Source organism: Perissodus microlepis, chromosome 22 (genome assembly GCF_051167445.1).
Source record: "Perissodus microlepis isolate ML-2025 ecotype Zambia chromosome 22, ASM5116744v1, whole genome shotgun sequence".
Classification (NCBI taxonomy): Eukaryota; Metazoa; Chordata; class Actinopteri; order Cichliformes; family Cichlidae; genus Perissodus; species Perissodus microlepis.
The window spans coordinates 783,316-805,972 of record NC_140481.1 but is presented as its reverse complement, the minus strand read 5'-3'; the positions used below and the strand labels follow the sequence as shown (position 1 = coordinate 805,972).

The 22,657-nt window shown below is 39.4% G+C and overlaps 1 protein-coding gene across 1 annotated transcript; it reads left to right on the top strand.

The window, feature by feature from the left end:
- The first annotated feature begins 375 nt into the window (after positions 1-375).
- Positions 376-22,052, top strand: LOC146362353 (dynein axonemal heavy chain 6-like). The gene is made up of 31 exons (XM_084920118.1): positions 376-452; positions 538-658; positions 1,684-1,835; positions 2,006-2,158; positions 2,281-2,523; positions 2,673-2,801; positions 2,982-3,095; positions 4,134-4,277; positions 4,438-4,593; positions 4,786-4,836; positions 5,308-5,400; positions 5,504-5,623; positions 5,912-6,098; positions 8,294-8,390; positions 9,142-9,367; positions 10,178-10,312; positions 10,457-10,605; positions 11,412-11,519; positions 13,183-13,309; positions 13,444-13,656; positions 13,753-14,040; positions 14,178-14,267; positions 14,356-14,553; positions 14,700-14,933; positions 16,015-16,150; positions 16,362-16,528; positions 19,028-19,329; positions 19,841-19,962; positions 20,199-20,350; positions 21,407-21,629; positions 21,856-22,052. The coding sequence occupies exons 2-31, from the start codon at positions 583-585 to the stop codon at positions 21,957-21,959; spliced, it is 4,689 nt and encodes a 1,562-aa protein (XP_084776244.1). The 5' UTR covers positions 376-452; positions 538-582; the 3' UTR covers positions 21,960-22,052.
- Positions 22,053-22,657: the final 605 nt, after the last annotated feature.

Below are 22,657 nucleotides of genomic sequence, written 5' to 3'. Positions count from 1 at the left end.
CTCTGAAGAGAACTTCCAGGTATGATTAGTTTTTACACTGTATAGTTTTTTGTTTCTAATCAGAAAATACCCATCAACATTATGTTTCTATTTCCTACAGGAGACTGTTGCAGATTTTATCAAGCAGTTTGAGAACATGGTGACGTCAGTTAAGGATCTTACTAAAGATCCTATTTTTAATTCAGTGACTAAACCTCAAAGTGGTGAGGTTAGTGAAGTTTTTCAATCTATTTCAACATATTTTCAACCTGCCCTCATATTTATGCTTAAAATTGTCAGATTTTTTGATATGATTGAAATATTATGGTTATGTTGAATTTTACTTTGCAGTTAATATGGGATTTTATTTGAATGTTTTATATGTTTCTGGAAGGTGGTAAATAAATATAAAAATGCACCCTCTTTGGAAGTTATCCTAAACAATGACGTCTACCTGAGTATAAAGCATCCGGGTGAGTGTTTTTACTGTGTTGTTTTCCTAAGGTCTCATGGCGTCCTGATAGCTTTGAACTGAGCTGATGTATTTTTCTCCTTCAGAGGTCATTCCAGATTGTATTTGCTGCTGCAAACGTGTACTCACACATGTTTGAGCGCTTTCTGAGAATCTACAAGGAGAATGAAAGTTTGGATCTGGATGCACTGCAGGGACAGGATCAAGGTAATGTGCAGTACATCAGCATCAACACTGTCAGAGCTTTCTGTCAATTTCTGTGTTTTTTCTCTTTGTTTTGAAAAGATAAAGGTTTTATTTGCCAGATAATTGGACACTTAAAAACAGCACATTCATGTGTTGTCACTGGGTGTATCGTTGAAATATGACAAATGTCCTCCCTCATAATATGCTTTTTAATATTTATTTAACTTTTGCATTGGTCCTTTCAGTCCTTTCTTGGCCTGCTGCTTTTCTTTAATGCGTTTTCTTTTGTTATGGAAATGTTTTATAGTTTACTGCCCTGACAGGATCCATATGACTCAGTGTGATTTCAATTGTGTCCTTACAAAACATATTTCATTTTGTCTTTTAATACTTCAAGCTGTCACCAAATTCACATACCTTCAGAGACCATTACATATTATTATTTCTACTCCATTAAGAAAATGATTATTCTCTTCTTGTAGCCAGCAGTCAGTTTGCAGCAATATTCATCCCACTCTCTGTTGAAGCCTCTTTATCTATGATGTGAATCAGTTCCATAGCTTGGATCATAGACCCCAGAGTTTGATTGTTCTCAGCAAATTAAATTGTTCTGCACAAGTTTGGCAGAGTTCTCTCTACAAGTAAAAGTCAGTGTACGTAATGATATACACATGGAATCTTTCTTATCACTGTAGGTTTAGGTAACAGTACAGGGTCAATCAATTGTTGTAGCCTATACTATAATGATTTTTCTTTAAACATTTTTTTTCATTCTTAGTTTGATGGTTGTTATGTTTATTTTAGAACACCTTACATTATAAATGCTTTTAATATTCTTGGGAAAATGTTCGGTCTAAAAAGGCAAAATGGGGATATTGGACATGTTTCTGAATAGGAGAAAATAAAATAAAGTCATGAAGAACAATATGTTAACAAGTTGTACTTGTTAACATATTGTTCTTGTGATTTGTTTACAAAAAGCAAACAAACCACAAGATACATGTTATTTCCTTTTTTTGCTGATAATTCTTGATTTTGTCTCACAGATTTATCCTTCTTTGAAAAAGCACTCAAGTTATACTCCACACAGCAAAAGGAAGCCGCAGGTATTCAGCAGAAGACACATCTCGGTTTACTGCTTGTGGACAAAGGACAGCTCAAAGAGAAGCTTGTGTCATCTTCCCTCCGAAATCTGGAGGTTAGGATTAGCCTATCTGCACATGCATGCAATACACTCAATAAGTTATTCCACTAAAATGTATTTTTTTCCCATTATTGCTTTGTTTTTTGTTTTTCATCTAAATTTTACTCTTGATTGTTTTTGTGTAAAAATGTGGAAATGTTTTTGACCATAAAATGTGATTTCAGGTCATCAATCACATGCTCACCCAACTTGCTAAGAGGAAAGTAGATGCCATAGTGACTGAAGTTTGTGAGGCCGAAGTTAAACTAGGGTCCAGTCCCTCTACTACAGCTCAGCTGGCTGACTTTCTCAAATTTGTGGATGAGATTCAAGAGAGGGTGAGATGCTCCTGTTTAATAATTAAATGCGATAAACCAATAAAACAGCAGCTTGTTTTCTTTTTCCTCAGCTTCCTTTCTCTGCTTTACTTGACTCCATATTTCCATTTTCGTTTTGCTAGATTATAGAAATAAAAGAAGAGCAGAAATCAGTATCCGAAATGTACGATCTGATCAACATGTACTCAGTTCCCACACCACCAGAAGATCTTGTGAAGTTTGCTGCACTGGAACCCTTTATTGAGTCGTTAAGCTCTGTCATGCTAAAGGCAGTGCTACAGCGGAGTGGTACTATGGAAAAGTTGTGCAGCTGCTTGCAAAAGGAAATCAAACAGGAGGACATGAAAATCCAGCTTAAATTGCAGGTATAAAAAGATGATGGCTTTGTTTTTAATTTTGTTGTTATTTTCCTTTTTAATAATGCTAACTAATGGTCAATGGACAATTTAAAAAACAAAACAAAAAAAACAACTACATTTGGTATAATTAAAAGCTTGTGGATTTCAATGTGCAGGATGCACAAATTCTAGACATCAATGCTGATTCATCACAAGTGCATCTGCTGTTGAGGGAGATCAAGATTTCCATAGAAAAGCTACAGGCCAAAGCATCCTCCTGCATAGCCTACCAGAAGAAATTCAAGGTATTTCTTCTTTCAATGTAAACATATTTCATAGAAAGTAGATCAGGCCATAACCGTTTCAACGTGTGCTAAAAAAGTGATACAGTAGAGAACTGGTCATGTTACTTTAATTTTGTAAGCCAAACTTCTGACCACCTGAAAACAACTTACTCTCCCATTCTCTGTTTTTAATTAATAAAGATGGAGGTGACCAGATTTGAGTCATTGGAGCAGCTGACGGCAATGTTCAAGCTAATGCAGTTGCTCTGGACCTCTGTGGAGCAATGGGACCCTTTACAGAACGGATGGCAGGAGGTGAGGTGCAAATGTTTAATTCTATATCTACAGCAGTGAAAGTAATTCTTTCACCACCTGCTAAATTTGTAAGTTTCATCACTTACAAAGAAATTATCAGTCTGTAATTTATATGGTACTTTCATTTAATAGAGAAACAGAATATCAAGCAAGAATATATATCTAAACACACACACAGACACATTACATCAAAATTATAAATCGATTTGCATGTCATTTTGTGATATAAATATTTGATCCCCTAAAATCCAGCCTGACTCCTGTTGATCCACTGCGTGCACTAAGATTGCAATCAATCACAGATACATTTAAATGATTGAGAGAAGACTTTGAAGAAATTGCTGTGGTTGGATAAAAGTAATATCAAGCTGGGACAGGGCCCTATACACAAAATCTTGGAAATTTAGTTCCCTCAGCCAGAACACTGAAGAACACTGTGGAGGGACCTTCCAGCATGACAATGACCCTAACATACCACCAAGGCAACAATGGAGCAGCTAAATAGGAAGCACATTAATGTTATTGAATGGCCAATTCAGTCTGTTGACCTGAATCCCGATAGAAAAATCTATGGAAGGAACAGCCATGCGACTGTTAAGATACCTCTGAATCTTTTAGGAGTTTTCCATTAAAGAGAAGTGGGCCAAAATCCCTCCTGTGTGCAAACCTGGTGATAAATTACGAGAAAAATCTTACCGCTGTGCTTACCAACAAAGGTTTCTCTGTAAAGTACAAAGTTATGTTTTTCTTTGGGAACAAATACTTTCACTTAATGAGTTCAATTAATTACATGCAAAATAATTTATAACTTTTATGCACTGTTTATTTATATGGATATTTAGATGATATTCCGTCTCTCTCCATAAAACAAGACACTGTTGATTTCTTTGTAAGTGAGCCAAGTTACTAATTTAGCAGGGGATTAAATGATTATTTCCTCCACTGTATTGCAAGTCTGTCCATGCATACACTATAAAGTACAGTTTATAAATGAATGCCATTAGCTCTACTGTGTTCTTTCATTTTATCCATCACTAGACCACACTTCAACAACTGGACATGGAGCAGTTTAGCTCACAAGTCAACAAATACAACAAGTACGTCAACCAGCTTGAGAAGGGTCTGCCACGTAACAATATAGTTCCCTGTCTGAAGAACAAGGTGGACGTGATGATGCACAGAGTGGGTAGAAAAAAGTGTCATGAAATATCTCATGTTTTTTGTGGCATAGATAATGTTGCCAGCAGCCTCTTTATAAAATCATAGCACATTAAAATATGGGCTGAAAGTAATAGACTGTTTTTGTGACTGCCCAAGTGGTATTTATGTGTTCTTTTTTTAGCTGCCTGTGATCACTGATCTTCGTAACCCATGTCTGAAACCGGAACATTGGAAGACTTTGGAGTCTTTGGTGGGGACTGACCTCAATGTGGATGAACTTAGCATAGCTGGTTTAGAGGAGCTCAGTGTTTTCTCATATGGCAAGGAGATTCAGGAGGTAAAATGTATATAATATGAGATTTGCTTGTTCTGCTTAGGAGACTCTGGGTACTACTGAGTACACAACACATCCTAATGCCTAATAAAAGTTACAGATTGATTAGAGATCCCAAATTTATCGGCTCATCATTAAATTGCAACTATAGTTATGGCAAACTCCTTAGGAACTGACACAAATATTAACTTTTAGGTTTCAGGACAAGCTTCAGGTGAGGCATCAGTGGAGACCATTATCACAAAGGTATGTGGGTTAAATATAACTATTTATACAGATATTATATCTCATTAAAAGTACTACAGTAGAAGTTACATTTACATATCTCTCTATTTAATATACTACCCCCCCCCCCATTTTATACCCAAATATGAGTAAAAGTCACTCAAATGTTACTTGATTTCAGTGAAAAAATGCTAATCTATTAGTGTAAAAGGGAAGAAACAGTTAGCTATGTTTGCTTAACCAATTAACAAGACAAGATACTACATTTTACATGGCTGTAACTATAATAGCATGAGAGGTCTAATGCAGCAGATGTTTCCACCATAGACAGGTTAGCTGTTTTTGCTGCAGTGTCAGATTTAGCAAACACAATATCTACTCTCCCTCTGGAAATTCATGTTTGTGGGAGAATAAACATGCATGCAAAACGATATTTAAGAAATTCCTTGTAGTTACTGCGTGTTGATGAAGCACTCCTAATGGGTCTTGCAGGTGGAGGATTTGTGGAAGAACACAGAGTTTACTGTGCTGTCTCATGGTGACACTAAGGATGTCTTTATCTTGGGAGGCACGGATGATATTCAGGTTGTGATGAGTTGCACTTTCATGCAGTTATTGTAAAACATCACCAGTGTTTCAGTATCTCTAAATGTTTGTTTCATCCCTCTGTGTTTATTTATGTGTGAAGGTACTCCTGGATGACAGCATTATCAGTGTGGGCGCAGTGGCATCCTCACACTATGTAGCTCCCATCAAGGGGAGGGTCAAGAAATTGCTGACACAGCTGATCCTTTTTAACCAAACATTGGTAAAGTCTTTTAAAAAACTAAGTTTATTTCTAAGTGAAACTGGTTCAGCTGTAATAAAGGTTTGCCTTCTTAAATGCAGATCCAGTTTCATTCACATTGGCTTTCCTTAGTGGCTACAGAAAATAAAACAAAATACTTGTAAAATATATGATTTTTCACAGTTTACTGAATTCAGTAGATGGTTTAAGGGAACATTGTTGAGTTTTTTGTCTTTTTCATTAATTCCTATGCATTTTAAATACTCTGTCTGCTCACTGTGTTTCTACAATTCTTATTTTCCTTTCTAGGAGGAGTGGCTTACATGTCAATGGAACTGGTTATACCTAGAAAGTATCTTTTTGGCTCCAGACATAAAGAGACAGCTGCCTGCTGAGTCAGAAATGTTTCTTAAAGTTGACAAGTCCTGGAAAGAGATCATGGCTAAAGTTAACTGGATGCCCAATGCTTTTGATGCAGCCACACAGACTGGTATGTGACTGTAAATGATTCATGACAGACGCGACTGTGTTTCAGCGGTTTTCTTCCCCCCCCTCCTCCCAAACATCTCCCAGTGTCACAGTGGATCAGGTCAGGAGACAACTGAGGAAGCTTCGCCCCAGAAAGGCAGCAGGCCCAGACAAGGTGTGTCCTAGGATGCTAAAGGCGTGTGCTGCTGAACTTGGGGAGCCGCTACAACGAGTCTTCAATCTCAGTCTGCGACTGGGGAGAGTGCCCGCCCTATGGAAGACATCCTGCATCGTCCCGGTCCCCAAAAGGAACCGGCCCAATGAGCTGAATGACTTCCGACCGGTGGCACTGACGTCACATCTTATGAAGACTCTAGAGCGGCTCTTCCTCAACCTCCTCCGACCACAGGTACAACATGCCCAGGACCCACTACAGTTTGCATACAAGGCGGGTGTCGGAGTGGAGGATGCCATCCTGTACCTCCTACACAGAGCCCACTCACACCTGGATGGGGGAAAAGGCACGGTCAGGATCCTGTTTCTTGACTTTTCCAGTGCCTTTAATACCATCCGGCCCTGTCTGCTCCAGGAAAAACTGAACAGGATGGAGGTGGACCCCTGCCTGGTGGCTTGGATCTCCGACTACCTCACCGACAGACCACAGTACGTCAGGCTGAAGGACATCACGTCTGACACTGTGGTCAGCAGCACAGGAGCACCACAGGGAACTGTGCTGTCCCCTCTTCTCTTCACCCTGTACACCTCTGACTTCTGCTACAACTCTGAATTATGCCACATTCAGAAGTTTGCAGACGACACGGCCATCATGGGGTGTATCTGGGATGATCAGGAAGAGGAGTACAGAAGTCTGGTGAGGAACTTTGTCGCATGGAGTCACACAAACCACCTGCAACTCAACACCTCAAAGACTAAGGAACTGGTTGTGGACTTCGGGAGGTCCAGAGAAGGTCCACTGCCGGTTCAGATAGAGGGGGAGGAGGTGGAGGTGGTCAACAAGTACAAGTACCTCGGGCTGTGGGTGGACAACAAACTGGACTGGTCATGCAACACAGAGCACCTGTATAAAAAAGCCCAAAGCCGACTGTACTTCCTCAGGAGGCTGAGGTCTTTTAACATCTGCAGGAAGCTCCTGAGGATGTTTTACCAGTCAGTGGTTGCTGGAGTACTTTTCTATGCTGTGGTGTGCTGGGGGAGCAGCACAGCAAAGAAGGACTCATCCAGGCTGGAGAAACTAATCAGGAAACTGATCAGGAAGGCTGGCTCTGTGGTCGGCATGAAGCTGGACACTCTGGTGACAGTGGCAGAGAAAAGGACACTAAAGAAACTGCTGGACATTATGGACAATGCTGGGCATCCTCTGCACACGGCCATTAACAACCAGAAGAATCTGTTCAGTGACAGGTTGCTTCTCCCCAAGACAAGAACTAACAGACTTAAAAACTCCTTTGTCCCACACGCCATCAGACTGTTTAACTCCTCTCTGGAGGGGAGAGGGAGGAGAGACAGGAGGACAAAGGAGGGGGGAACAACTAAGCTGTAGTGCCTCTTCACCTCACTGTGCAATACTTTTGTTAATAGTCAACGGTGCAATAGACTCCATACTTGAAATGTGCAATTCACTTGTATTTTTATTTTTATTCCTATTTATTCTATTTATCCCCTTCGTATATTTTATTTATATATGTCTCTGTATTTATATATGTGTGTGTGTGTGTGTGTATGTGTGTGTGTGTATATATATAATATATTTCTGTAACTTCTGTCGGTGCTGTGCTTTTGGAAACAGAATTTCCCAGAGGAACCCACCCGAGGGATTAATAAAGTTTTATCTTATCTTATCTTTTCAGCATTCTTTATTTTCATGGTTGCTGTTTTACACACACGGCTGCAGCTTTGCAGCTCACAGCTGAGCACATCACCCACAACAACAACAAAAGACAGACAGGACCCAGTTCAGACTTTAAGCCGGTGAGGCATGATTGCGGATGTCGCTCAGGTGTCGTCTGTGTGGTCTGCGGTGCCCCTGCAGCGGCACCACAGGCCACACCACGCCACAGTGACCAAACAGGATGCATGGAAACAGCATTGTAGGGATGTTAATGCTGAAAGATGAAGGCAGAATTACTGTACATGCAAACACATGCATTCATGAAGGCGACTATGTTGACACTGCATACAAGCCTGTTGTTTTATCCAAAACAGGTCTGTTGGAGACTTTGCAGGAGAACAATGCTCTTTTGGATGAGATACAGAAGTGTCTGGAAGCTTACCTGGAGTCCAAGAGAGTCATCTTCCCAAGGTACTATGTACACATGATTTGTTTGTTTGTTACATGAGAGAAAAGCAGGCCTTTACATTGTACTGCAGCTAGAAGCCTCAGATAAGAATGGAAAAACAATGCTGTCAGCACCAGACACCAGCAACTAGTATCTTCAGTTCCCAGACATCCCAGTTAAAATAAGATGGGATGCTACACAGTCATAAACACGGCCCTGTCCTCACTTTTTTAAAATTTGTTGTGACATTTGATGTTTTCTGTTGTGTAAATAAAAATGGTTGTATGCGATTTTAAAATCCCTTATTCCACCACACCAAGTATATCATATTTGATATGCAAGTTTTGTGCATTCTTTGAGTTTTTGAGACTTCTACAACAGCACTGTAAATTTTGAATTTACACAAATTTTGAATGGACCGTTTTAAAAATCTCAGGCCCAGAAATCGGCAGCATGTTTAATTTTTAAATGCAATTAAAGATGCAGAGTTTGAAATATTATTTGTGGATGCCGCAAAAGTAAATTTTGAAAGCATGCCTGAGACCATGCAACAATTTGCGTTACATAATTGCAGCTATGTTTAGTCTATCGACATCTAATTGAAGATCATGGCAATGTTTTTTTTTCCTTCATTTAGATATGTTTCAAAGACAATCTCTAGTTTCTTAATGTCTAATTCTTTACATTTTACATTTTTTGTTTTTAGAAAATGACAAACATTATTGTTAGATTGTTTGCATGCTGTGCTATGTACCTTTTGTCTGTGACTTACAGGTTTTACTTCTTATCCAATGATGAACTGCTAAAGATTCTTGCTCAGACACGTAACCCTCAGGCAGTGCAGCTTCACCTCAGGAAGTGTTTTGATGCCATCACTCAACTGGAGTTTGCTTTATTGCCTGAAGAACCTTCTGGTGCTTCAGAAATTGTGGATGGTGGAGAGCAGAAGACCATATATAGCACAGACATCCTGAATATGGTGTCCCCTGAGGGAGAAAAGGTCAGGCTTGAGGAACCTTCAGTCATCTGGTCATTATTGTCTCTGTTTTATTCTGCATGTTATTCTCTCTTTAGGTCTTTGTTATAAAGTAGAGAGGAAAAACAACAACAAAAATCTTTCTGATGTTTTTTACTCATTTGGCAGGTTAGAATTCCTACATTGAACCAGTCATTGAGATACAAGTGAGATATGATTCTTAGGTATCCAGTCATTTGAAAGCAAGAAGCTCACATGCACAAAATCTAAGAGAACAGTCTTACAGATAATATTATATCCTAATCACAAAGTATATGTAATTTTTAATGCAAGTGTGGATTTTATAATTTGAGCTCTCTTTAATAAATACTACTTCTCTCTCACTTGGCAACCATCTTAGTATAGTAAGAACTATCTCAAGTGCAAGGACTTAGCAAGTACCAATTAAGGCATAAAAGGGACATCCCAAGTCTTAGTTTGCACCCAAAACTAGAAGCATAATAAGAAATGAAAGGTGATGTTATCATGGACATTTGTTTTACAAGAATTCTTTTGTTGACATCTGTTTGCTGCTCTGCGTTTTCTTATTCGCATGACAAACTCCAGTCTTTGCTCAGGTGTAAATTACAAAATACCATAACAAGCAACAAGAGCTGTAATCAAATCCTCAACCCGAACTGATTCTGTGGTTCTGTGCTTGAAGGTGGGTTTAGCTAAAGGTCTGAAAGCACAGGGAAATGTGGAAGACTGGCTTTGCAAAGTGGAGGAGGCTATGTTCTCCTCACTGCGACAGCTCAGCGAGGCTGCCATTGAAGACTACCAGAAGAAGTCTAGAGAGGAATGGGTGGTGGCTGGACACCCGTCCAACCCAACCCAGGCTATGCTGGAAGAACAGAATTACCCAACAACCTTAAAGCTCTCTTTAGACCAATAGCAATGATGGTTCCAAACTATGCTCTTATTGCAGAGGTAACTTCCAGTTTGTGTGTTTATGTGTCTTATTCTAAATTCTCTGAAATTTCTCCACAAAATAAGCTATCATTTTCCCTCTTTTATTGACTTAAGCTCAGCTGCATTTGTATTGCTATAACTGTTCCTCTGTTCTCCATCCAGGTGATTTTGTACTCAGAAGGATTTGAGTCTAGTAAAACCCTTGCAAGGAAGATGACCCAGATGTACAAGCTGTGCTCAGAGCAACTGTCCCAGCAGGACCACTATGACTTTGGGATGAGAGCTGTCAAATCTGTCCTGGTCATGGCAGGGTCAGAGCATTACACGGACACATATGCATTGAATAATCAGGGCAGACAACCATCTTCTCTGAAATGTCTTTCTGTGATTGCTGTGATTTTAAATAGTCTCACACACATATACATGGATATGTTTAGCTTTTGTGTATTCCAAAGCTACATGTACATTATGTTTACTGTGACATGTTTCACATTTTAAGTAGATAATTTGCTTTTCAAGACAAAGTGCTGCTGTCCACAATAAGAGCAGTGATACTGGCGATTACTCAGATTAGAGGCTAAGAGCTTAGAATCAGAATCAGACTTTATTTTATTTATTTATATTTTATAAATTTTTTTGTGAATATGACCAATATACAGACAAAAGACAGATTTTAGGATGCCCATTACTAACACAGAACTATTTTCATTGTTTAGCAATTATTTGCAAACCTGGAGTGACTCTGCAATATTAACCTCCTAGGACCTGGCGTCCACATATGTGGACATCACATTTTGGGTTATTTAGACCAAAATACTGAATTTTGCTCTACAGGGGCCTGATGTCCACTTACGAGGACATTATACTGCTACTGTTCTATCAAAATTTTAAACGAATGTCCTCATATGTGGCTCTCATTTTTCTTAAAAACAAAAATAAGGTAAAAAAAAAAAAATCTGTTATTCTTTGTTTTTCCATCATCAGGCCCCAATCAGCCCAAAAATCAAAGAGAAATTAAAAGTGCATGCCGTGGAAGAGTTCGGGTCTTAGGAGGTTAAATATAAAAAAATGTTTAGGTCACAAAGAAATCCATATAATTTTTAATGTTTGCTCGTAGATCACTGAAGAGAGAGAACCCTCACCTTAGTGAGGATGTGGTTCTAATTAGAGCACTGAGAGACTCCAACCTGCCAAAGTTCCTCACTGATGATGCCATGCTGTTTGGGTAAGTCTATCTGACATTGTAAGGGACTGTTTCTTGCTCTGTAGTAGAGCAGGGCGATATGGCCAAAAATATTTATCACGATATATATTTGAAAATTTGCGATAACGATATAACTGACGATATAATTGATGTGAGACAAAATACAACTCCACAACATTACTAGTGCAAAAAGACAACCTATCTTTTTGCGATGATGACATATCCTGAGCATAACCATGTATCATATCCACTGAAGTTAAAAAGAGGTGCTTTGCAACATTAAACTGCAGTGTGCAGTACGTATTTTTCGGACCATAAGGTGCACGGGATTATAAGGCACATTAAGTGAAACAAAGCAGTCAGATAAATCAAACTTTATTAAACTCATTCTTCTTGCTTCCTCCACTTCTGTACCATTGATTCATTAATGTTGAATTCTCTGGCAGCTGCTCTATTCCCATGTTGTTGCAGTATATTAATGACTAACCTGGTATTGTGGATGGATTATCTCAGTTGTTCTCCTGACTGAAGTTTGGTCCGTTTACAGCATCCTGCCATGCGATTGCATTTGTCTCTAACCATCAGGAACCTTCACGTTAACTTTTATAAGTGGAAAAGTGTTAGCGTTCATCCTGCAGCTTCACTGTTTATGTTATGCTAACATAGCTGTGTCGCTAGCGATCACGTAGCACATCATTATATACCAGCTAGCCCAACTTCAGTAACCCTACAAACGTCACTGCTGTTTAGTTTCCTGTCTTCATTTATGTTGGAAGTGATAGCAGAGCTGGACGTTTGAATTTTTTCAGAAATCTCTCAGTCAGAACATGCTATATCATGTTTAGGTAACTAGCGAAACTAGCGAGCTAACTTCCGCTAGCTTCCTGCTAACTTCTAACTCCGTTAAATGTAATAAATTTTGTTTTCATGGATGCCTGGAAGTTAAACTTCATAGTTACACCTGGTAAAGCAGCAACGCTGATCGTTTTATTAAAGATGAAAGAATTTAGATAGTTTTTAACTCTCAGTGATGCTGCAGTGTTCGTTTGACCTGAGGCATACGGAGTTTAGGACCCAGATTACTCCCAGATTTAAGAGCATCTTAGTCCGACAAATATAACGACGGCCGCTTGCATGTTCTGCAAAAAAATGTGCTTTGTCGTGTATCTGACGGACAAACACCAAACCAGTTCCACATCACTGAAGTTTCAGCATTTTTACAAACCAATTCTGGTTCATCTGTTTCACTCAACAATCGGCCATGTGCGCATGAAAGCAAAGGCACTGCGCATGCGCGTTTTACTCATATTCTATCGCGATATTTCATTTTCCTATCGTTGCCTAACATTATACCGGTATTAACGGTATAATATGGCCCAGCCCTACTCTGCAGCAGAGGGATTTATACATTTTCCTGACAAGCGAAAGATCCTTATTACAACCCTGGGCGCAGACACAAATCCTTTTGGGGTTGTGTCCTCTGCCAAATTAAACATGTGGAGCTACCCACCGTGGTGAATAAGGGAGCAGCTGAAGTAGCTTTGTTATTTCTTGTTAAACTGCACGATAACAGTAAGAACATTAAGTTCTAAACGTAAGAGTTTGTATGGTGCCTCTTCTTTCTTTTTTTTATATATATATATCTGTATGTTTATGTTCATGGCAATCTTCCATTCCTTTCCAGTGGTATCCTGTCAGACCTGTTTCCTGGTGTTTGTATCCCTGAACATGACTATGGTGTGCTACACTCAACCATTGTGGAGTCTCTGGTTAAGCGAAGCCTTCAACCGTTGGATAGCATGACTAAGAAGGTAGAGTACAAGTGGAAAATATTCCAAGACAGACACTTCAGCTCAGTTAATTCCAGCTGCAGACATAAATCTTTTTAAAAGATCACAAATATTTTGAGTATTTAAAAAGCCTGTTCCTCTTATCTTCCTATTAGGTGATCCAGCTTTATGAGACCATGTTAGTTCGCCATGGAGTTATGTTGGTTGGACCAAGTGGTGGAGGTAAGACCACTGTCTACACCATCCTGGCAGACACTCTGGAGACCCTCCATCTCAAAGGGCACCAGGCTGTCAACCCCTTCTATCAGCCTGTCAAGACCTATGTGCTCAATCCAAAATCTGTCTCAATGGGAGAGCTCTATGGAGAGGTACAGCACACAGGAGACTAAATCTGGCATCAGCAGTATTTCCTTTTCTCTCACTGCAGTTATTTATTTAACTTTTGTGTCGTGTCATCCTCTCAGATTAATACTTTGACACTGGAGTGGCGTGATGGACTGATGGCACTGAGTGTCCGTGACGCAGTCAGTGACACTAGTGATGACCACAAGTGGGTTGTCTGTGATGGACCAGTTGATGCCCTTTGGATCGAGAACATGAACACTGTATTGGATGACAACAAGATGCTCTGTTTGGCCAACAGCGAGCGAATCAAACTTACTCCATCCATACACATAGTGTTTGAGGTTAGAGCCAAACAGAGTGAAAGTGGAACTGGATCACTTTTGTTGACAGTAAATTGGATTATAAATTAATTTGCAGGGTCTTAAACATGAGCTCAAGAATAAACATTTAATGCTTTACTAAGAATATGAAGCTGGTTTATAATGGACTCTCTTATAATAGAAGCTTGTAAATCTTAAGTCGTCTTCATAATGTGTATTTGCAGGTTCAGGACTTGGCTGTGGCATCTCCAGCCACAGTAAGTCGCTGTGGAATGGTTTATGTTGATCCTGATGAGCTCAAGTGGATGCCCTACGTGCACACATGGATTACTGGTCTAGGGGACTTTTTTTTAACCTTTCCTGTTTTTCTGATGTTCATCCTGTTTATTTCCATGATTTTTTGCATCCTCTTGTCTCCAGGTGACTTCACAGGCCATAAAGCACCGTCTGGAAGAGGCAGAAGCAACTGAGCTGATGATAAACTCTGCGAGGGAGCGCTACAGGCCTGTGGCCACTCGAGGATCTGTTTTGTACTTTGTCATTGCCAGTCTGTCGGAGATCGATCGTATGTACCAGTTCTCACTCAAGTACTTTAAACAGGTGAGGGAAAAAAGAGCTGGGCTTTACTCTCAGATTTACAAAGCTACTTGTGCAGGAATGTTTAATGAAAATGTGTAAGTACCCATTTAAAGTAAGTATTTTCTTTTTTTTCTCTCTTTTTTGTTTATTTCTTCCTTCATCTTCAGCTCATTAATTCCACCATCGAGACATCAGAGCAGAGTACTGTGCTAGAAGAGCGCCTTCAGATCCTCCTGAATCAAATCTTGCTAAACTCCTACATTAATGTGTCACGTGGACTCTTCGAGCAACACAAGCTTATCTACAGCTTTATGTTATGCGTAGAAATCATGAGGCAGCGTGGCGAGATCTCTGATGGGGAATGGTGGCGCTTCCTAAAAGGAGCTTCTTCACTGAAAAAGGTGAGGTGGGAAATCCAGCCATAGAAGTTCAGCTTGATAAAAGCAATAATGAATAAAATAATTAACTAAAAAAAAGATTTCCTATGATTATGCTCATGTTTTTTTATAACCTCCTAGGACCTGCGTCCACATATGTGGACATCACATTTTGGGTTATTTAGACCAAAATACTCAATTTTGCTCTACAGGGGCCTGATATCCACTTACGAGAACATTATACTGCTACTGTTCTATCGAAATTTTATATGAATATCCTGATACGTGGCTCTCATTTTTCTTAGGAACAAAAATTAGGTGAAAAAAAAATCTGGCAATTCTTTGTTTTTACATTCATCAGGTCCCAATCAGCCCAAATATCAAAGAGAAATTAAAAATGCTGCTGTGGAAGAGTGCAGGTGTTAGGAGGTTAAAAAGTATATAGTGATGGTGTTAACCCACCATTTGTTTTTTATGCCACTAGACTGGAGGCACTGATTGTTAGCAGTCACAGTCCTCATGCTAGTTCTGTTCTTCTTTCTCCTACACCTCTGTTTTAGGTCTCCCGTTTATTGCCTCTTAGGCATTTACTGTTCAAAGGTTTGGAGTAACATGGAAATGTATGTTTCTGACAAAAAGCAAGCTTTTTAAAAACCAAAATAAAATAATAGTAGTTTGATTGGATACGCTAAAAGGGAGCAATGATTAATCAAATCATTAAGTATAAGGGATTTTAATGAAATATTTACACAGGTGTATAGAAGCGGATTTTCAGACTCATCACCCAAATATCTGAAAGCTGTTAAGCCGAGTAAACACTGAATACATCTGACTAGTGGGGTGCCTGCAGGTGTAATCTTAGTTGGTCATTCTTCAACAAAAGCAATGTTTGAATGAGAAACAAGAAATTTTTTAGTGATCCCAAGTATTTCAGATTAAATTGTCATTTTTACTTTTTAAAGCTGCTGCTTGTCATAGAAACCATTCGTCATCATCCCCTCACTCTTTTATAATTCTAGTTAACTTTCTCTTTACTTAAAACCAGTCGATAACAATATGTCTACTAAATTTGTGGCCATAAACTTTCTTTTTCTGCATCTTCCAGGAGTATCCAGAGCGACCAGATGTGCCATGGCTAAGTGATTTTTACTGGCAGACATGTTGTGAGCTGGAGGACACACTGCCTTGTTTCAAGGGCATCTCCAAAGAAATCACTAGAACCCATATCCATATTAAGCTAGGTACCCTATCCCCATTGTTATTGTTGTTGAGCTGATAAGGATCTGTATATGTCAGCATGTTACTTTAAATATAAAACTAGAATGTTTGACCTACATACACTCTGTCATTTTTCATTTTTATAAAGAGGTGTTCTAATCATTCTTATCATTAACTTACCAAACTATGTACAAATCCTATGTCTGATTCCATAGAACTCTTTTTCTCTTATAGGGCATTTTGAAGCATCTTTAAATCCAGAAAAATGGAAAGGCTATGTGTCAGAGTTGCCTTCTCTCGAGGAGTCCAAAAAGGAGAAACAGGAGATGAAAGGCTACTGGAATGAGCGATTGGGATCTTTCCAGAAACTAGTTCTTATCAAGAGCTTCATGGAAGAGAAGGTGAGCCTGGATGAAGTCCGGGGAAAGATATTTACTGAGGTTTTCATGATTGTTTTCCAGGTGAAGAGGATCATTTTAAAAAAGTGTAACTTTTGTCAGTATTAAAGAAAGGATCTCAGTAAAAATAAATAAATGACATGGGTTTATAGCTCTCCGCGGAGCTTTCCCATCACCGCCAAAGCTTGGTCAATTTTTCCCAGCTTTTCTGTGACTTATATCCTCTTTTTCCATCCAGGTGGTTTTTGCAGCAACTGAGTTTGTGATTGTCAACCTGGGGAAGGAGTTTGTGGAAAACCCTCCAGTTGACCTGGCTAATCTCTATAATGACATGTTGGTTAGAGGTCCCTCCAACATGGCTCACAAAATGTCTTTGTTTTGTTCACCAGGCTGTGACATCTGAGTTATAGACATATATAGCTGGTTGGGTTTTTATTTTTATTTTTAATAGTCAGTAGCTTCTGTCTTCTGTAAGCCAAGTAGTGGAAGGTTTTTAGGATCATCTCTGCTTTTTGTGGATGATGCCGTCAATTTGACTGCACCAAGCAATAATCTGCAACTTGCACTGGGACAGTTCAGCCATGTGGTTCTCTGCCAGACAAGGGTGGATTGTCCTCTTCAGTTTGAGGACGAGTTGCTTCCTCAAATGAACAAGTTCAAGTTTAAGACTGCAGATACAAGCAGTGGAAATGAGCTGTCTTATAAAGGGTGTCTAAGCTCAGTCTCAGACATAGGATGAGGAGTTGGGGAGGGGCTCAGAGTAGAGCCACTACTCATCCACATCCAGGAGGCCTTCTGGACACCTCTTACACCTCTAACTTTAAAAAGTTAGGCGTACCGGCACAAAAGTTAGGCGCACACAAATTTTATAATAATTTATATAATATAATGTGTTTTTCTGGATACACTGTGCTTTTTCAGCTTTCAAAGATTGATGACACCGTGTCAGAGCACTGGCTATGAATTTCAGAAGGATCAGGCCTTAACTTAACAGAAAAGTTAGCAATAGTTCTTTTCCTATTACAGCTACATCCACTTCTGTCGTGCCTAGGCTGCTCACTAGGGCTGGGTATCATCACTGATTTCTATAATCCATTTGATTCTGGTTTTCAAAGTCCCGATTCGATTCAACTTAGCCTCAGACAGTCAGAAATATTATAATTCTGATCATTTATCAGTACTGACTTCATCAGAATTGTGAACATCACAGCAGATGCCTTTGTGTGAAAGTAACTGAGAATAAAACACAGAAACATGAAGGAGATTTTCCTGGTCTGGCTTTTTATGGCAGATAACCTTAAAAATATTCTACAATGTTCTGCATATAAAGTTTAAATTTCTTCAGTATTGAACAACAGAAAAATAGGCTTTCTTGTCCGAGGTCATTTAAGTGAAAAAAAGAAAAAGAAAAGAAAAAGACAGCAGCCGACAGCGCTGTAAACAACGGTAGACTGGTGGGTAATAAGCGAATGAATAATACAGAAAACAGAGATCGGAGACGGGGAACTGTTCTTGAAGTACAGAGAGAGATAGAGAGAGCTAGCTGTGCATGGAGTGTGAGTTTAATAGTCGTGGAAGCAAAACAGCAAAATTCATGACGACATTGATCAAATGTGAAGCGCAGTTTGCTGCTTCTTTTGCTGCTGGCTCGGTGAATTTTGGTTGGAGAGACAAAACCTGCAGCTCAGAATCAGCGCAAAAAGACGTAATCACAGCGCGGACCGGACGCATCAGAATCGCTAAGCTCCGACAGCGTGTCCGTCTGCGGGCCGTCGGGTGAGAAAGCCGAGAAAGACAAAGCTGATTCTGATGCGTCGGGTCCGCTCTGTGTTTACGTCTTTGTGTGGAATCCGTGTACCTGCTCTCATCTGCTGTTTGGTTGTTGTTGAAATGGTTTTGTGAGCTTTAATCTGAGAATCTGGCGTTTCTGGCAAAACACAGTTATATTTAAGTCGATTCAGGATTTAATGAATTGATATCGCTTTATTCAAGCTACTCACCTCCCACTTCCACCTGCGCTTTCAACTGGACCACGGCCAATCAGAGAGGTCCCGCCCCTTACTATCTCTGATTGGTTTAGTCCACGATAGGGGCATAACGTGTGTCTGTTGTTGACCACAGGGAAGGTTGCAGATTTTTTTTTTTTTTTTTTTGCTACCTGAACAGTTGGTCGCACCGGTGCAACCAAATTTTTTTTTTAGTCGCACCACTGAAAAATTTGGTCACATTTGCGACCAAATTGGTCGCACTCTAGAGCCCTGACTTGCTTAAAGTTCTCAGGGTGACGTAAAAACCACACACATTTAATTGGTGGAGATCATCTCATGACCACTTCAGGAGTTCTTTTCTTTGGATTATAGTTTATTTACTTGATCTTAGAGGAAAATTCAAAAACAAAAAAACCTAAACAATCAAAAATATGCGTTCTGTGTAGTTTCAGAAATAACATTTCTCGGAATCTGTCGTTACTGCGATGTGTTATTCTCACTTTCTTTTTCGTAGATGTCTCTTATCACTCTGCAAAAGGCAATAGCAGGTCTCGTTGTGATGTCAGAGGAAATGGACCGAATCTACACAAGCTTTCTGAACAACCAGGTCCCCACCCACTGGGCAAACTCTGCCTACCATTCCCTCAAACCGCTGTCTTCTTGGGTCAGAGACTTGACTCTCAGAACCTCCTTTATCCAGGTTTGCATACAGATATTAACAAAAACACACACGTTTTCAAGTTCAGTCCAGAGGAATTATAGAAGTTTGTGTGAAATGTGTCTTTATAAAGCCAACATAAATTATGTGGGGGAAATTGGATTAGAATAGAAGTCTTTTTCTAGCTCAGGTCTGGCATATTGGCTGTATTTTATTGGTTCGAGTGTGTGCATGTGTGCACGTGTGTGTGTGTCTGTGTGCATGCATATGTACTTTTGCACACATTTGATTTGTGTGTTACCTCATTAGGTTGGAAAACTGTAATAACACATGTACATTCTGAGTTCATCTTTCTCCCTTCCTGCACATCCTGGTTTAGGGTTTGGTTCCCCTGATTTAAGCTGCTCTTCCTTAAGTCTGCTCTGAACATGTGTATCGTACAGTCACTATAATTCACTTAAACAAGCACAAACGGGGTAAAGTCCTATTAGTTTATACAGCAGTGGATAAACACTGAGTCACACTCCACATGCTGATTATCTTAGGAAACAGAATCCAATGTAAACTGATTCACTGGGTCACTTCAGGTCCCGTCAGTAATAGGATGCCTGTAATGCACTATATCGAATAAAAGAAGAAGATACTGCATAAAGAAATTGTCATTTAAAGATACATATATTTTAATTGCATCTCTGCTTCTCTTTTCCTCTCTTGCAAGACTTGGATCACACGTGGTCAGCCCAAATCACTTTGGATCTCTGGGTTCTTCTTCCCTCAAGGCTTTCTTACTGGTAACACACTGAAACATGCTCTATGTTTTTTAATGAACACTAACAGTAAGGCAAACTTTTAGAGCTGAGCTTGAGGATTACAATGATCACTCTGACTACTCTTTCAAGTATACAGTGTAAAAATAAATGAATTAAGTTTAAAAGAGAGATATTAATTAAATGTGTGTTTATTGGTAGATTTTGCTAAACAGCACAGTGACTTGTTTCAATGCTCTTGTGTCTTTGATGGCCTGTAGGAGTGTTGCAGAATCATGCCCGGCGTTACAGTTTGCCTATTGAGGAGCTTAATTTCCGCTTCAGCGTGGTGCCGGCGTACAGGGATGAGGAAGCAGTCTGTGAGGCTCTACGCACTCTTCCCATTGGTGCAAAACTGAAGATGGATGAGGAGGTACTGTAAGAGGAGCAGTGCTCTTAGTAATGCTTTCAGTAGTGCTTAAAAAAAGGGCACAAATATTCTTTTCTCCAGCCCTTCAAATATTAGCAGTACTTTAAGATGCTATTTTTCTGGCTAATAGCAGGAGAGCTAATGTGGAAGAGCAGATCAACAATCTCAAGATGCAATCTAAAACACTACATCAGTTTGGTTTTTATGTGCAATATTTTATTCAAACTTCTTACATTTTCACACAAAATCAGTTATGTTATCAATTATGTTTTTAAATTGTGTTTGTGTTTGCATGATTTCAGTTAGTCCTTGGAAGCAAAACAAACCTAGCGGGCTGAAGATAAATGCTTTTACCATTAATATGACCACTAGCTTGTTTTGTTTTTAGGCAAGCATTTGAAGTGGTCAATGTAAAATGTGAATTAGAAAGTTGTAGGAACCTGAGATCATGACCTATTTGATATATGTCTCTAATTCTTGTATTAATTGATTAATGTTTTTGTGACATTACTTTATCCTGAATCTCTAAATCTGATCTGATGGTCTCAAAGTTAGCACCACAGAGCAAATGTATCCTAAATGATCAAATTAAATCTGTTATCCATTATTTTTGATTGGACTACATACTGATTTCTTTAGTAAGGTTGTTATACTTGACTCCGGTGTGAATCTGGAGGGCAGTACAGCCACCAGTATTGTTTTCTTTTTTAAAATACTGAGTTTATTTCCTGATGAGATATCAGATCGATGCCCTCTTAAGCGTCATAAATAGTGAATATCAACCCCAGCAAACATCTTGCCAACTCTTCTTTAAATCTCTGTTCATGAAAATGAAATCCTTAAAGAATAAAAAGCTCTGGATACATCTGATAAAAGCAAAGCCACATGTTCTTTGTTTTAGTTTCTGGCTTTGCAGCTATAGAAACCACCATTTTTTCTGAAAAGGCACAACCTGCAAAAAGAAAGTCTTTGTATTTACTTTGTTTCAAGAGTTTGTCAGTAAAAAGGAAAAGTAAAGCAAAAAGGTAATTCCTTTAATATGGTTACTTGTTAAAACAGTTCCCTGAGCCACAGGACGGTGTACTTGTTCACGGCATGTTCATGGATGCCTGTCGCTGGGGTGATGTCGGCATGGTGATTGATGATGCGCTGCCTCGGGTTATGAACGCCATGCTGCCGGTGGTGCACTTTGAGCCACAGCAGAACTACGTCCCAGAGCCTGACCTCTACCACGCTCCTCTGTACAAGACCTCAGCCAGAGCTGGCACTCTGTCCACCACAGGTACACACCTGAGGTATCCAAAGTCACTCCCTGGAAACCTTTTTACATTTAAAGTCATGACACATTTTATACTATCATAAGGCCAAGAGTTAGTTTTTGGGCATTGCTGGGAGTTTTGGTGGGATACAGCGCACGTCCCTGTTACCAACATACAATGTCAAAAAAAGAAAGAAAAAGGATGTTTGCTCAGATTGTTTCCTCACCCTTCATGTCTCTCTCCCTTCAGGTCACTCAACTCATTTTGTGGTGACAGTAATGCTTCCCTCCCAGCGACCCAGCGACTACTGGATATCCAAAGCCTCCGCACTCCTGTGCCAGTTGGATGATTAAATGTTTATTCAAGTGCAAAGCAGAATTTTGAATGGCACCAAAACATTTGCACAAACTTGAATTAATTTTGTGTACAACACAGACCGTAATAAAAATTTCACCCTAACTGATGTTTCTGCGTCCTTCATCTCGTACATGTGTTTGACTACATTTATTTATATAACAAACTCTTTAGAAAGAAGACGTCCCATTTTCACAGTGGAAGCACTACACTGCCTTACACTGCTTCATTTCATCTGTAAGTTAACAAGTCACAAGAAGCAGAGGTAGCAAAGGTAGATGAGTTTAAATACCTGGTGTCAGCCATCACTATCCAAGGCAGCACACGGTGAACAAGAGAGGCGAGGTGGAGTGGGTGGAGACGAGTGACAGAAGGATAACTGTAAAAGTGAAAGGAAATTTTTTTTTAAGTTGATGGCTTCATGAAAACAAGAAAAGAAATGTTTTAGAAAAACTAAGAATTCTATTTTTTTATTTATTTATTTTTTATTTAGGCATTTATAAGACAAATATACCCAAATTTGAAGCAGGAAACTGGACTTCTCAGAGATTAGTCAAATATAATCAACAATTCTCTGGTGTCCTGGATTGTTGATTAGCTGACAGGAAGACCACAATATGTGCGTCATCCACAGTGTGTGTCTGACAAGGTAATCAGCAACACAGGGGCACCACAAGGGACCGTCCTCTCCCTCTTC